The sequence below is a fragment of the Molothrus aeneus genome, chromosome 30, assembly GCF_037042795.1.
Source record: "Molothrus aeneus isolate 106 chromosome 30, BPBGC_Maene_1.0, whole genome shotgun sequence".
NCBI lineage: Eukaryota > Metazoa > Chordata > Aves > Passeriformes > Icteridae > Molothrus > Molothrus aeneus.
Window position 1 is genome coordinate 2,344,005 of NC_089675.1, and position 12,763 is coordinate 2,356,767.

Here is a 12,763-nt window from a genome sequence, read left to right on the forward strand (position 1 = left end):
GGTGCCCTGGGCGGTATTTGGGGTGCCCTGGGATGTTTGGGGTGCCCTGAGGGGTATTTGGGGTACCCTGGGGGGTGTTTGGAGGTACCCTGGGCGGTATTTGGGGTGCCCTGGGATGTTTGGGGTACCCTGGGGGGTCCCTTCGGGGTCCCTCTTGATTCCGGTCCGGCTCCCGTGGCGGGAGGGTCACGCTCGGGGGGTCTCGGTGGGGTTCGGCTCGTTCCGGTCCCATCCCGGCTCAGCTCCACCGGGGGCGGGGGGGGGGGACTCGGTACCGATCCCGCCGGGCTGGAGGAGGGAGCGGCGGTCCCGGCTCCGTTCCGGGCGGTTCCGGTGATCACGGGAACGGTTGGGGGGAGGGGGGGATGCCCGGTGCGCGCGGATTGGCGGCGGCGGGGGCGCAGGGCGGGGCCGGCCCGGTGCAGCCATGACGTCACCGCCGCCGCCGCCGGTCCCGCCCCGGTGCCGGTGCCGGTGCCAGCCCCGGCCATGCCGCCTCGGCCCCGCCGTAGCCCCCGGTGAGTCTCCGGGGCGAGGGGGACCGGGGGCGGGGGGAGGTTGGGGCCGCTCCTCGGGGGTACCGGAGGCGGGGGGGGGCGGGCGGCATCGGTGGCCTCCGGGCACCGGGAGGGTGGGGGGGGGAACCCGGGGGAGCGGCGGGGCTGGCCCGGTGGGTGGCGTCCCGCGTGTCCCCGGTGCGTCCCCGTTGTGTCCTCGGCTGTCCCCGCTGTCCCCGGAGCATCCCGGATGTCTCGGAGGTGTCCCCGCTGCGTCCTGGCTGTCCCTGGGGTGTCCCCGGTGTCCCCAGTGCACCCCGGCTGTCCCTGGGGTGTCCCCAATGTCCCCACTGCATCCTGACTGTCCCTGGGGTGTCCCCGGTGTCCCCAGTGCACCCCGGCTGTCCCTGGGGTGTCCCCAGAGCATTCCGGCTGTCCCCAGGGCCACCAGTGCATCCTGACTGTCCCTGGGGTGTCCTCAGTGTCCCCAGCGCATCCTGACTGTCCCTGGGGCATTCCTGGTGTCCCCTGTGCATCCTGACTGTCCCTGCAGTGTCCCCAATGTCCCCACTGCATCCTGGCTGTCCCTGGGGTATTCCTGGTGTCCCCAGTGCACCCCGGCTGTCCCTGGGGTGTCCCCAATGTCCCCAGTGCACCCTGGCTGTCCCTGGGGTGTCCCCAGAGCATTCCGGCTGTCCCCAGGGCCACCAGTGCATCCTGACTCTCCCTGCAGTGTCCTCAGTGTCCCCAGTGCACCCTGACTGTCCCAGGGGTGTCCCCAGAGCATTCTGGCTGTCCCCAGGGTCCCCAGTGAACCCTGACTATCCCTGGGGTGTCCCCAGCGCATCCCAGCTGTCCCTGGGGTGTCCCCATTGCACCCTGACTGTCCCTGGGGTGTCCTCAATGTCCCCATTGCACCCCGGCTGTCCCTGGGGTGTCCCAGTGTCCCCAGAGCATTCTGGCTGTCCCCAGTGTCCCCCTGCACCCTGACTGTCCCTGGGGTGTCCCCAATGTCCCCAGTGCATCCTGGCTGTCCCTGGGGTGTCCCCAGTGTCCCCAGCTGTCCCCTGTGTGTGTCTCTGCTGTCCCCACCACATCCTGACTGTTCCATGCAGTGTCCCCACCGCATCCCTGGCTGTCCCTGCGTGTCCCTGCCCAGCTGTCCTCGATGTGTCCCCGCAGCCTGAGGCCATTTCTCTGGCACATCCCACTTGTCCCCGGTGTGTCCCGGCTGTCCCCAGGGTGTCCTTGCTGTCCCAGAAGGGCTCATCGGGGTTGGGGACACTCGGGACCGTCACCCCTGTCCCTGGATTGTCCCCAGGGTGTCCTTGCCTGGTGCATCCTGGCTGGCCCTGGACTGTCCCCAATGTTCTGGCTGCCCCCAGAACGGCTCAGTGGGGTTGGGGACACTCGAGACTGTCACCCCCTGTCCCTGGACTGTCCCCAGGGTGTCCTGGCTGCCCCCATAGGGGCTCAGTGGGGTTGGGGACACTCGAGGCTGTCACCCCCTGTCCCTGGACTGTCCCCAGGGTGTCCTGGCTGTCCCCAAGGTGTCCTTGCTGTCCCTGCTGCATCTGGCTGGTCCTGGACTGTCCCCAGGGTGTCCTGGCTGTCCCCAAGGTTTCCTTGCTGTCCCTGCTGCATCCTGGCTGGTCCTGGACTGTCCCCAGGGTGTCCTGGCTGCCCCCATAGGGGCTCGCCAGGGCTGGGGACTCTCGGGGCTGTCACCCCTGTCCCTGGCTCGCCATGGGGACCCTGGTGTGGGGGTCAGGGCCAGGGCCAGCCCGTCACAGCCACGCTGGCACGTCCAGGGCTGCGGTTTGTCCCCTCGCCGTGTCCCCACGGGGCAGCGGGGACAGAGTGGCCGGGGGGACACTGGGGAGGGGACACGGGCTCTGGGTGGCCCTGGCAGTGCCGGAGCCGTGTCCCCCTCCCCACAGGGACCCTCCCGCGCAGGGCCCCGCGCTGGGGGAGGGGATGGCCTCGCTGTCCATCTGTCGGGGCCCCCCCGGCTGTCCCCGCCGGGGGCTTGGGGGGGCCGCGGGCCGCTCTTCCCCTCCAGACGGAGCCTCACTTCCCCCCGTGACGCAGCCGGAGCCGCCGGCCCCGGGGCCGCTTCCTGCTCGGGGGGGCGGCCGAGGGGCCCACGGGCACCTCAGGGACAATGGGGACCCGCGGGGGTTCGCCCCACGGGCTGCGGGGGACGGGGACAGCACGGGCGAGGTGTGGCCGTGCCCCCCCAGACCTTCCCCTTGTCCCTCCATCACCCCCAGATCCTCTTGTTGTCCCCCGCAGCCCCCCCAAATTCTCCTCTTGTCCCCCGGTCTCTCCCGTCCTGCCGAGCCCCCCCCAGGGGTGAACCGGGGACGCGCGGCCCCGTGTGAACCCCAAAACCCCAAACCTCCCCCTCGGGGGGTGGAAGCCACGGCCGGGGGTCCCGGCTCGGCTCCGCTCCCGCAGCCCCGGGGGCTCCCCGAGGGGTCCCGGGGGTCCCGGGCAGTCCCTCCGGTGGGTGCGGAATGCCCTCTGGGGACCCCTCCGTGCTCTGCCCCGTCCCTCCGGTGTCACGGGGCGGTTCCCGGTGCTTCCCCTCCCGGGATGGTTCCCGGTGCCGCCGCTCCCGGGGGCCTCAGCGCCGGTTGCCCGGGGCTGGCGCTGGCGGAGCCGCGCACCGGGGGAGGCGGTGGCTCCATCCCGGCTCCTCCCCGGCCGCGGCCGGGAAGGCGGAGCCGCCGCCGCCGCCTCCCAACAATAGCGCGGCCGGGCCGGGCCGGGATGGAAACGCCGCCGTCGCCGGGACCGGCCCCAGGGCCGCTCTGAGCCGCGACTACCGGCGCTACCGGGAGCCCCGGGCGTGAGTACGGAGCGGGACCGGCGCTCAGCGGAGGGACGGAGGAAGCCCGGGGTGGAGCGGGGGGTGTGCGGCACTGGGGGGGGCCCGTTTGGACGCCCGGGGGTCCTGTGCGCACCGGGGCCGCGCATCCCGGTGCTCCGGGGCCGGGGTCAGTGCCGGGGCTGCTGCGTATCCCGGTAGCCCCGGGGTGCTGCACATCCCGGTGCCCCGGGGCTTCTTGTGCCGATTCCGGTCCCGGTGCTGCTGCACATCCTCGTGACCCGGTCCCGGTTCTTGGGGCACAGCGGTGCCCCGGGGCTGATGCCCGTGCCGCTCCCGGTGGTGCTGCACATGCCGGTGCCCCAGGGCTGTTCCCGGTGCCGGTCCCGGGCGTGCTGTGCCGATCCCGGGGCCGATCATTCCCCCGTAGCACCGGGAAGGAAGGGGGCAGCAGGAGGGGAGGGGTCAGGACTCGGCCCTGCAGGCTCCATCCTCTTCCTCAGCCCGGTTCTCCCTGGCAGGTGACACCGCACAGGTCCGGGGCTGGGGACATCCAAAGCCAGGTAAGAGAGGGCCGGGCTGTGCCGGGCCTGGGGGCGCCTCAGGCCGGGCTCTGCAGGGTCTGGCGGTGCCTCAGGCCAGGAGCCACCAGCCAGGGGCCAGCAGAGGGCCCGTGGTGATTCGTGTCCCCCGCAGCAGCAGCGATGTCGGAGAGCGTGGCCGAGGCGCCGGGAGCCGGGAGCCCCGCGGCGCTGGGGGAGACGGGCACCAGCCATGAGCTGCTGCAGCGCCTGCGGGAGCTGGAGGTAGGTGGGGATGGCAGCACCAGGACGTGGCACCACTGGGCAGCTGTGCCAAGAGCCAGGCCAGTGCCACAGAGCCAGTTTTTCATGGCCCTCTGGGGCAGCCCCATCCTGCTGTGTGTGGCACCAGGAGATAGAGAATCTGCTCGGTGCCACGGGGATGTGCCCTGAGCTGTGCCCTGAGCTGTGCCCTGAGCTGTGCCCTGAGCTGTCCTTGCTCTGTTCTAGGCAGAGAACTCAGCCCTGGCCCAGGCCAATGAGAACCAGAGGGAGACGTACGAGCGCTGCCTGGACGAGGTACTGGAGAGCAGGGCACACACTCAGGGCACCTGTGCCCACCTGTGCCCACCTGTGCCCACCTGTTTGCTGGGCAGGACCCTCCCTGTGCCCTGTGCCCCCACCCAGACCTCCCTTCTCCTCCCCAGGTTGCCAACCACGTGGTGCAGGCACTGCTCAACCAAAAGGTGGGTGTCAGGAGGGTGTCAGGGGGTTGGGAGGATGCTGAGGGGTCCTGGGGGTCCTGGCTGACCCCCAACACCCCGGGCAGGACCTGCGTGAGGAATGCATCAAGCTGAAGAAACGCGTGTTCGAGCTGGAGCGGCAGAACCAGGTGCTGAGCGACCTCTTCCAGCAGAAGCTGCAGCTCTCCACTGGCTCCCTCCCTCAGGTGTGCCTGGGGCTGCAATGGGGGCTTGGGGGGGGTGGGAATGGGGCAGAGCCCCCCCAGAGCTTAACCCAGCACCTCTCTGCTCTCCAGCTGCCGCTGCACCCGGTGCCAGTGGCCCCGGATGTCCCAGTGACCCCCCAGCCCAGCTCTGCTGAGCAAGAGCCCCCCCAGCTGCTCCCTGGCCTCTGTCTGTCCCTGCCCGAGGTGGGTGTCAGTGTTCCCAAGCCCTTCCTGTCCCAGTGTCCCCTCTCTGGGCAGTGTCACCCCCTTCTCCATTGTCTTTTCCCAGTGTGTGTGTGTGGTGTCACCAGGCCTGTGACACGTGGCTTCCCAGGCCCATGGTGTCCTGTCCTGTCCCCCCACCTGGATCTGTGTCCCCATCCAAGTGCCTATGGCACTTTAAACAGGGTCCCTGTCCCTGTGGTCCCTGTGGTGTCACCTCTCCAGGTCCATGGTGTCCACCTCCATCTGTGATGTCTCTGGCTCCAGAACCCATTGCCCCAGATGTCCCTGTCCCCATCATGTCCCCATCCCAAAGCCTCTTGTGTCCTCCTCTGTGTTTCCAGAGTGTCCCCCTCTGGTACCAGGGTGGCTCAGTGCCAGGTGCTCACAGGGTGACGGTGCCCTGTCCCCACAGGTGCTGCCGCCGGTGCCATCGGGCAGCCCTGGCCTCAGCCCCGGTGCCCCTCCCCTGGATGCCCTGTCCCCATTCTTCAAAAAGAAAGCCCAAATCCTGGAGGTGCTGCGCAAGCTGGAGGAGACAGACCCTCTGTTGGGCCCCCCCCCAGCCTCCCCCGGCTCCCCCGAGCCCTGCACGGCCCTGGCTTGGCCCCCCTGCCCTCTGCGGGGCCCGGGGGCTGCGGGGGCCTGGCGGGGCACCGAGGGCAGCCCCTGCTCCTCCCCCGAGGAAGCGGGGCCGCCTCGGGGGGCTCTGCTCAGCGCCTTGGCCGAGCGGCTGCTGCGAGGTGAGGGCGGGGGCTGCTGCCGGCGCAACGGGGAAGCCCCCGGGGGCCCCCCCCGGCAGCGGCGCGGGGAGCACCCCGCGTTCCTGGGACTCTACACTGCGGGCGAGGAGAGCCCCGAGGGCGGCTTCACCCCCATCTCACCCGTCCCCAATCCCCTGCCCTCCCCCAGCAAGGTGCTCAAGCTGCCGCCCCCCCCTCCCGCGGGGCTGCGCCTCAGCCCCCAGCTCGCCCACCCCTCCAAGATCCCGTGTCGCGGCGCCCACCCCGAGGCCTCCCCGGTGCTCAGCCGCCGCCCGTCCCCCGACGCCGCCCCAGAGCCCGGTTCCACCGAGCCCCCCGCCTTCCCCCACACCTTCGAGGCGGTGGAGCAGCCCCCCGGACCCCCGGCACCGGCGGCGGGCGGGGAGCGGGCGGCGGCGTCCCCCCCCAGCTCCCGCCGTGGCACGGGGGGCTCGGCCCCCTGCCGCCGGCCCGGCAAGAAGCCCCCCGAGCCGGGCTACCTGCCCTTCAAGGAGCGCCTGGCAGCCCTGGGCAAGCTGCGGGGCGCTGAGGGCCGAGAACCGCCCGGCCCGGGGCGGCCCGAACGGGGCCATGGGGCCGAGCTACGCCCCCCACCCCGGGGGGGTTTGGGGGGCAGCTTGAAGCACCCCGAGCCAGCGCACGGCGCCGAGCCCCTGGCTCGCTGCTACTCCTCCGGTTCCATGGGGGACCCCGGTAAAGCGGGGGGCAAAAGCCGCCCTGGAACCGGCCGGACCCCCTCCCGGACCCCCCCCACGCCCCCCGCCAAAACCTCCCGCAGCCCCCACGGCAGCCCCACCAAGCTGCCAACCAAGGCGGGCAAAGCCGCAGGGGCACCGCGGGGCGAGGAGCAGCCCGTGGGCGCCAAGGCGGGCGGGGGTCCCCACAAAACCCCCGCAGACCCCGCGGAACCCACGGGGCCGGCGGCGAGCGGCCCGGGGCACTCGGCCATCGAGGAGAAGGTGATGAAGGGCATCGAGGAGAACGTGCTGCGGCTGCAGGGGCAGGAGCGGGCACCGGGCGCCGAGGCCAAGGGCAAAGCAGCGGGGCTGGCGAGTTGGTTCGGGCTGCGGCGGAGCAAACTGCCCGCGCTGAGCCGGAGAGGGGACGGTGGGCGCGGGCGTGAGTGGGCTGGGACCCCCGCACCCCTTCGCCGAGAGGTCAAGCTGGCAGCCCGCAAGCTGGAAGCCGAGAGTCTCAACATCTCGAAGCTGATGGAGAAGGCGGAGGATCTGCGCAAGGCGCTGCGGGAGGAGCACGCGTTCCTGCAGGGACTGGCGCTGGAGAAGGGGCGTCCCCGTGGGCCCCCGAGAGGCCCCGGCCCCCTCCCTGTGATGTACCAGGAGGTGACGGCCGAGACCTTCATGCAGCAGCTGCTGGACAGGTGAGCTCCCAGCTGGCTGCCCTCGGGGTGAGGGTGAGGGTGGGGTGTCCCCCTGATCGCTGCCTCCCCACAGGGTGGACGGCAAGGACGTCCCCTACGACACCCGCCTGGAGCACAAGCGGGAGCTTTGTGACCTCCGGAGGGTCCCCCCCGACGCCAAAGAACCGCGGCTCTGCCGCCCGCCCCGCAACGGCATCGTGGGACACCTGCGGGAGCCCTCGGACAAGGTGAGGACCCCGCAGGCCTCGGCTCCGGGGGGACCCCGCAGCCCTTCAGCCTCTGCATCCCCGCAGGTGCCCGACGTGGCGCTCCGGGATGAGCTGCCGTCAGACGAGAGCCTGTCCGAGTCGGGGACCGGGCAGCATTTCGCCGGTGAGGGGGTGATGGGGAGCTTAGGGTGGAGAGGGGGCACCGGAATGGGCTCCTCGACTCATCCGTCCCCGTGTGCCGCAGCCTGCGGGTCTCTGACGCGGACACTGGACAGCGGGATCGGCACCTTCCCACCCCCCGATTATGGGGGGGTCCCCGCCAAGAGCACCCCCAAACCGCGGGGCCGCCCGGAGCCGCTGCCCGGGGCCGTGCCGGCCGCCGTCACCAAAGTGCCGCGCAAGGCCCGGACGCTGGAGCGGGAGGTGCCGAGCGCCGAGGAGCTGCTGGTACCGGGAAAACACCGGAGCGGCCCGGGCTGCCGCCTCCCGGCGCCCCCCAGCTCGCACGGGCACCGCGCCGCACCCCAAGGTGGGTGAATCCCGCCTGTGCCAGGGTGTGCCCACCCTCGGGGACTCACGGGGGGGAGATGGGGGTGTGGGGACCCCCCCTCCCCGGGTCAGCGCTGTCCCCGTTGTTCCCGCAGACACCGGGGATGAGGCCAGGAAGCCGCGGCGCGTCCAGCAGAGCAAGAACTGGACCTTCCCCAACGCCAAAGCCTGCGGTGCTGCCGACCCCTTCGTGTGCCCACCCGGGGGGCTGGAGGGGCTGCATCGGCCTGTGCAGGTAAGGGCAGCTTGTGGGACCCTGGAGTAGCCCAAAACCTTGGGGTGGGGTCCCCAAAACTCCAGAGTAAGGACACTGAAACTCTGGAGCAGGACCCCAAAACCGTGGCAGAGGGACCCCAGACCTTCCTGCCCATCCTGTGGGGATGAAGAGGATGTGGGGGGAGCACTTCCCAGAGTTCTGTGGCCTGCGGTGGGGGGGATTTAAAGTGGCCCTGGGTGGGGGGGCACAGAGGTTCCCCACCACAGGGGAGTGACAGGTGTGGTGTCTGTCTGTCTGTCTGTCATGAGACCCTCCTGTCTTTGCTGTGGGGATGAAGCCACAGGGAGAGGACATGGGGGGAACGCTCCCCGGAATTCTGTGATCCTGTTGCCCGCGGTGGGGAGGATTTAAAGTGGCCCTGGGTGGGTGCAGAGTTCACTCCCCAGAGTTCTGTGATCCTGTTGCCCGCGGTGGGGAGGATTTAAAGTGGCCCTGGGTGGGTGCAGAGGTTCCCCACCACAGGGCAGTGACAGGTGTGGTGTCTGCCACAAGCAACCCCCCCTGTCCACGCTGTCCCTCCCCAGGCCCCCGTGTGCAGCCCGGGGGGGCATCGAGGGGCATCCCCGGAGGTTCCCCCACCTCTGCCCCCCGCCCTGAGCGCCAGCAGCAGCCGGACCCCCAGCGCCTCGGACGTGGGGGACGAGGGCAGCACGGAGGCGCGGTCCCGGGATGGAGGGCACGGCCCCGCCGGGCTGGAACACTCCGAGTCCCTCAGCGATTCGCTCTACGACAGCCTCTCCTCCTGCGGCAGCCAGGGCTGAGCCGCCCCGGCCCCGCTCCCGCGTCTTCCAGCCCGTCCCCGCCGCTCCCCGCTCCTGCTCTGAGGGTGCTGCCCGGGCTGGGAGTGTCCGGTGTCTGTCGCTCCCTCTCCCGGCTCTCTCCGATGGTGCTATGGCCCTGTACAGCCCCTGCCGATGGGTTTTTAACTCAATAAAGCCACCCCCTCCCCTGCCCGGGTTATTTATACACGTGGTGGTGGTGGTGCTGTTGTTGTTGTTGTGTCCCCCGTGCTCCAGGGATGGGAGGACGGACGGACAGATGGAAAGAGGGGGACAAAAGTTTGGAGTCTGAGCGATTTATTGAATCATCCCGGTGTACAAAGAGCGGAGATGGTGGGACTGGGAGTGCTGGGAATGCCCCGTCCCCACGGCCCCCTCCCAGCACACGTTCATTTCTTGGCACTGGTGCTGAAGGGGAGGCTCCACCAATGAGTTTGGCTGAGGGGGGGTCCCACCAACGACCCCCCAAGGGCTGGTTTTGGGGCCTCACGGCCTCTTGGGGAAAGGTGACACCCCAGGTGGGGCTGGGGACAAACCTCGGAGGGAAGAGGACACAATGGTGACCACTCCAAGGGTCACAAGGCTGGGGGAAAACCAAGGGGAGCCAAACTCCAGCAGGATCCACAAATTGGCTGGTTTTTAATCAAAAAAAAAAAAAAAAAAAAAGCTGAACAAGAGAAAAACCCACGAGGGTGCAAAAGCTTCTGGCTGCTTCCTCGGCAGCAAAGCGCAGCCCCTTTAATGACAGAGAGGGACGGGAGGGGACATGGGGACACAGGGGTGGCTCTGCCTCGGCCCAGAGCCTCTTCACTTCTTCTCCTTCTTCTTGTTCTGCAAGAGGAGAGTGGCCAAGGTCACCATGGGCTCTGTCCCTCTGTCCTTCTGTCCCCCTGCCCTGCCCAGGGCCCCTCACCCACCTCATTCATGCCCAGGATTATCAGGAGCTCCCGGAAGATGTTGACAAAATCCAGGAAGAGATCAACGCAGTGCCTGGGAAAGAGAGGGTTGGAGGCATGGATGGATGCTCAGGGAGGGCCACCCTGCCCCCTGTGTCACCCCCCTGTGTCCCCAGCACCCACCAGATGTAATCCTTGTCCCCGCTCTCCGCCTTCTCGATGATGAGCTGCGTGTCGAAGAGCACGAAGCCACACATGATCATCAGGGCCACGTACAGGTGGGCCTGTGAGGGGTAGATTGGCATCAGTTGGGGACTGTCCCCTCCCTGCTGGTGTCACCTGTCTGCCTGCCCATCCTCAGCAGGGCGGACTCACCGTGAAGAGCCAGGTGGATCTCACAAAGGCGTTAATCAGAGAGGAGAGAAGCAGCAGGGTGAGGCCGGAGAGCAGGAAACCTGGAGGGTGAGGGAGTCAGGGCCAGGTTTGGGGAGACCCTCCCCACCAAAGTGGGGGTCCCCAGCCCTCCCAGAGCCCTCCCCAAAGCCCCTCTCACCTCCTAGGTAGAGGTAGCTGCGGCGCCGGGCGTACAGGGCGCTCAGGGAGAAGCAGGCAAAGATGGTGGCAGTGCCCAGGAAGGCGGTGGGGATGATGCTGGGGGCAAAGAGAAGGGGGTCAGAGGGTTTTGGGGGGCATCAGGGGGGTAAACAGGATCTGTGTGGCAGCTGGAGGTGGGAGATGGGGTCTTTGTGGGGGGGGTCTTCTACCTGGGGTTGACGGAGATGCACATTTGCAGGAGGGGTCCCAGATTGATGCCTGGAAGGACAGAATTGGGTGGCACCAGAGCCATTGTGGGGGGCTTCATCCGGCCCCTCTGCAGGATTTGGGATGCCTTGGGATGTGGGGGGAGTCCCCAGTGCCCACCTACCTGTGAGGAAGGCAAAGCCAACCAGCATCCCCAGCCTCTTCTGCTCGGTCTCACGGTTGTGAGGGGTGGCTATGAGCCAAATCATCAGCCCCAGAGCCCCCAGGCCAGTCAGGAACCCAAACTGGGAGAGGGAGAGACAGGTGAGGGCTGGGCACTGCCTCAACAGGGTGCTGCAGGGCTGGGGGTGCCACCTGCAGCCCTTCAAAGGTCCCTCACCTGGAAAAGGTGGGTCACCACATTGATGTAGGCGCCCGCAGCTGCCACAAACATGCAGATGGCAAAGCTGCCATAGACCCTCTTCAGGTGCTCCTGGGTGGAGACTGAGCTGTGGGTGAGGAGGAGGAGGGTGGTGAGGTGGGCAGGGAGGGCTGGCACAGCCCCCCTGAACCCCCTGCCCTGCCCTTGTGTCACTCACATGTGGGAGAACTTGAAGAGGGCATCGAAGTTGATGCTGCGGTCAAAGACGTTCATGGTGCCAGGCTGGGATGGGCCCAGGGCCGCTCCACGGGGCTGCAAACTGCCAGGGGAAAGAAAGAAAGAGGGGTCAGCAAGGACCTGGAGCCCACCCAAAGCTCCCAAACCTCCCCTAGGATCTGGAGCCCACCCAAAGCTCCCAAAACTCCCCCAGGAGCTGAGAGCCCACCCAAAGCTCCCAAACCTCTCCCAGGAGCTGAGAGCTGCCCCAAAGCTCCCAAACCTCCCCTAGGAGCTGAGACCCACCCAAAGCTCCCAAACCTCCCCCAGGAGCTGAGTGAGAGCCCAGGAGCTGCTCTGGAGCCTTCCTTGTCCAGCTGGTGCAAGCCCAGCCGGCTGTTGCAGGGCCAGGGAGCCCTGGGGTGTTGCAGGGCTGTTGCAAGGCCAGGGCAGCCCTGAGGGATCTGCAGCAGAGCTGCTCTGGGGCCAGGGGAGCTCCCGAAGGCGTCGTGGGAGCGCTGCTGGCAGCTGGAAACGTCTTTGTGCCAGGTGACTATTAGTGCCCGTAATGACGTCCCCAGAGGTGGCTCTGGCAGCGGGAGGCTCCCAGCAGGGCCTCCTCCTCCTCTTCCTCGCCCTCCTCCTCCTCCTGCTCCTGGTCCAGCCGGCTCGGCCGGCTCCGTCCCCTGTGGCACCTGCCCAGCCAGTGGCAGGAGCCAGGTGTCCCCAAGGGATGGAGGGGACAGAGCACGGCCCGAGGGGGAGCGGGGTGGACGCTTCAAGGAGCCACCCAGGCGGAGAGGAGGCTCCAGGAGAGGAGCCCCACGGTGCCACAGCAGGGCACGGGCACGGTGACACCGGCTGGCACCGGAGCGCTGCCACCGCCGGGCTGGGGAAGCCCCAGGTCAAAGGGCGAGGACCCGTGGGGACAGTCCCGGGCAGGGTGTGCGTGACACGGCTGGGACAGGGCTGTGACAGCCGCCCCAACGGGGGGTGGCACCCTCCGGCCCCGGTGACCGCCGGTTCCACCGGGCAGGCCCCGAGCCGCGCTCCCCGCCCCCAGCGCCGCTTTCGCTGCTGCCGCCCCTGGACGGCTCCAAGCGACCTTTACCCCCCCGCCCCGGCCGGCGCTGCCCGTTCCTTCCCCCGCTCCGCCGCCCCGCTCCCCCCCCGCTCCTCCCGTTACAACCGGGCCGAGCCCCCGAGGCCCAACCCGTGCGCGCCCCCCCCCCCCCGCAAACGGGGCCTGGTGGGGGCGGGACCCCCCGGGCCGCTCGGGATGGGCTCTGGGGGTGCTGTGGGGGTCACTCGGCCTCTGCAGGCGCACCGGGACCACCGGGGATCCCCCGGGGCCGCCCCGCCCGCGCCCCCCGCCCGCACCTGCGCCGCGTCCGCCGTCCGTGCCAGGCCGCGAGCTCTGCGCCACGCCCCCGCCGCTCATTGGCTGAAAACCCTGCGGAGTCCCGCCTCCCTACTCATTCTATTGGCTGGCGTCACCGCTCGGGGCGGGGCTGGTCTCGAGCCGCCGTCACGGTCCGGGCCGCGCC

General features: G+C 69.3%; 2 protein-coding genes across 3 annotated transcripts; one reads left to right on the forward strand and one right to left on the reverse strand.

Moving 5' to 3' along the window:
* Positions 1 to 427: 427 nt before the first annotated feature.
* Positions 428 to 9,168, forward strand: NCKAP5L (NCK associated protein 5 like). The gene is made up of 13 exons (XM_066567570.1): positions 428 to 518; positions 3,852 to 3,893; positions 4,027 to 4,136; positions 4,362 to 4,430; positions 4,559 to 4,597; positions 4,681 to 4,800; positions 4,891 to 5,004; positions 5,438 to 7,167; positions 7,241 to 7,394; positions 7,461 to 7,539; positions 7,621 to 7,905; positions 8,021 to 8,160; positions 8,727 to 9,168. The coding sequence occupies exons 1-13, from the start codon at positions 428 to 430 to the stop codon at positions 8,961 to 8,963; spliced, it is 3,210 nt and encodes a 1,069-aa protein (XP_066423667.1). The 3' UTR covers positions 8,964 to 9,168.
* A 93-nt stretch (positions 9,169 to 9,261) lies between these two features.
* On the reverse strand, positions 9,262 to 12,688 carry TMBIM6 (transmembrane BAX inhibitor motif containing 6). Of its 2 annotated transcripts, XM_066567840.1 has the most exons (10): positions 12,597 to 12,628; positions 11,218 to 11,319; positions 11,019 to 11,127; positions 10,803 to 10,923; positions 10,642 to 10,690; positions 10,431 to 10,528; positions 10,253 to 10,332; positions 10,061 to 10,161; positions 9,899 to 9,971; positions 9,262 to 9,812 (listed from the first exon to the last, which is right to left on the reverse strand). In XM_066567840.1, exons 2-10 carry the CDS (start codon positions 11,271 to 11,273, stop codon positions 9,789 to 9,791), a joined length of 711 nt encoding a protein of 236 aa, XP_066423937.1. In that variant the 5' UTR covers positions 11,274 to 11,319; positions 12,597 to 12,628; the 3' UTR covers positions 9,262 to 9,788. The 2 variants fall into 2 exon arrangements, with proteins under 2 accessions (XP_066423937.1, XP_066423938.1); XM_066567841.1 differs by lacking the exon at positions 9,262 to 9,812 and having other exon boundaries at positions 9,836 to 9,971; positions 12,597 to 12,688.
* Positions 12,689 to 12,763: the final 75 nt, after the last annotated feature.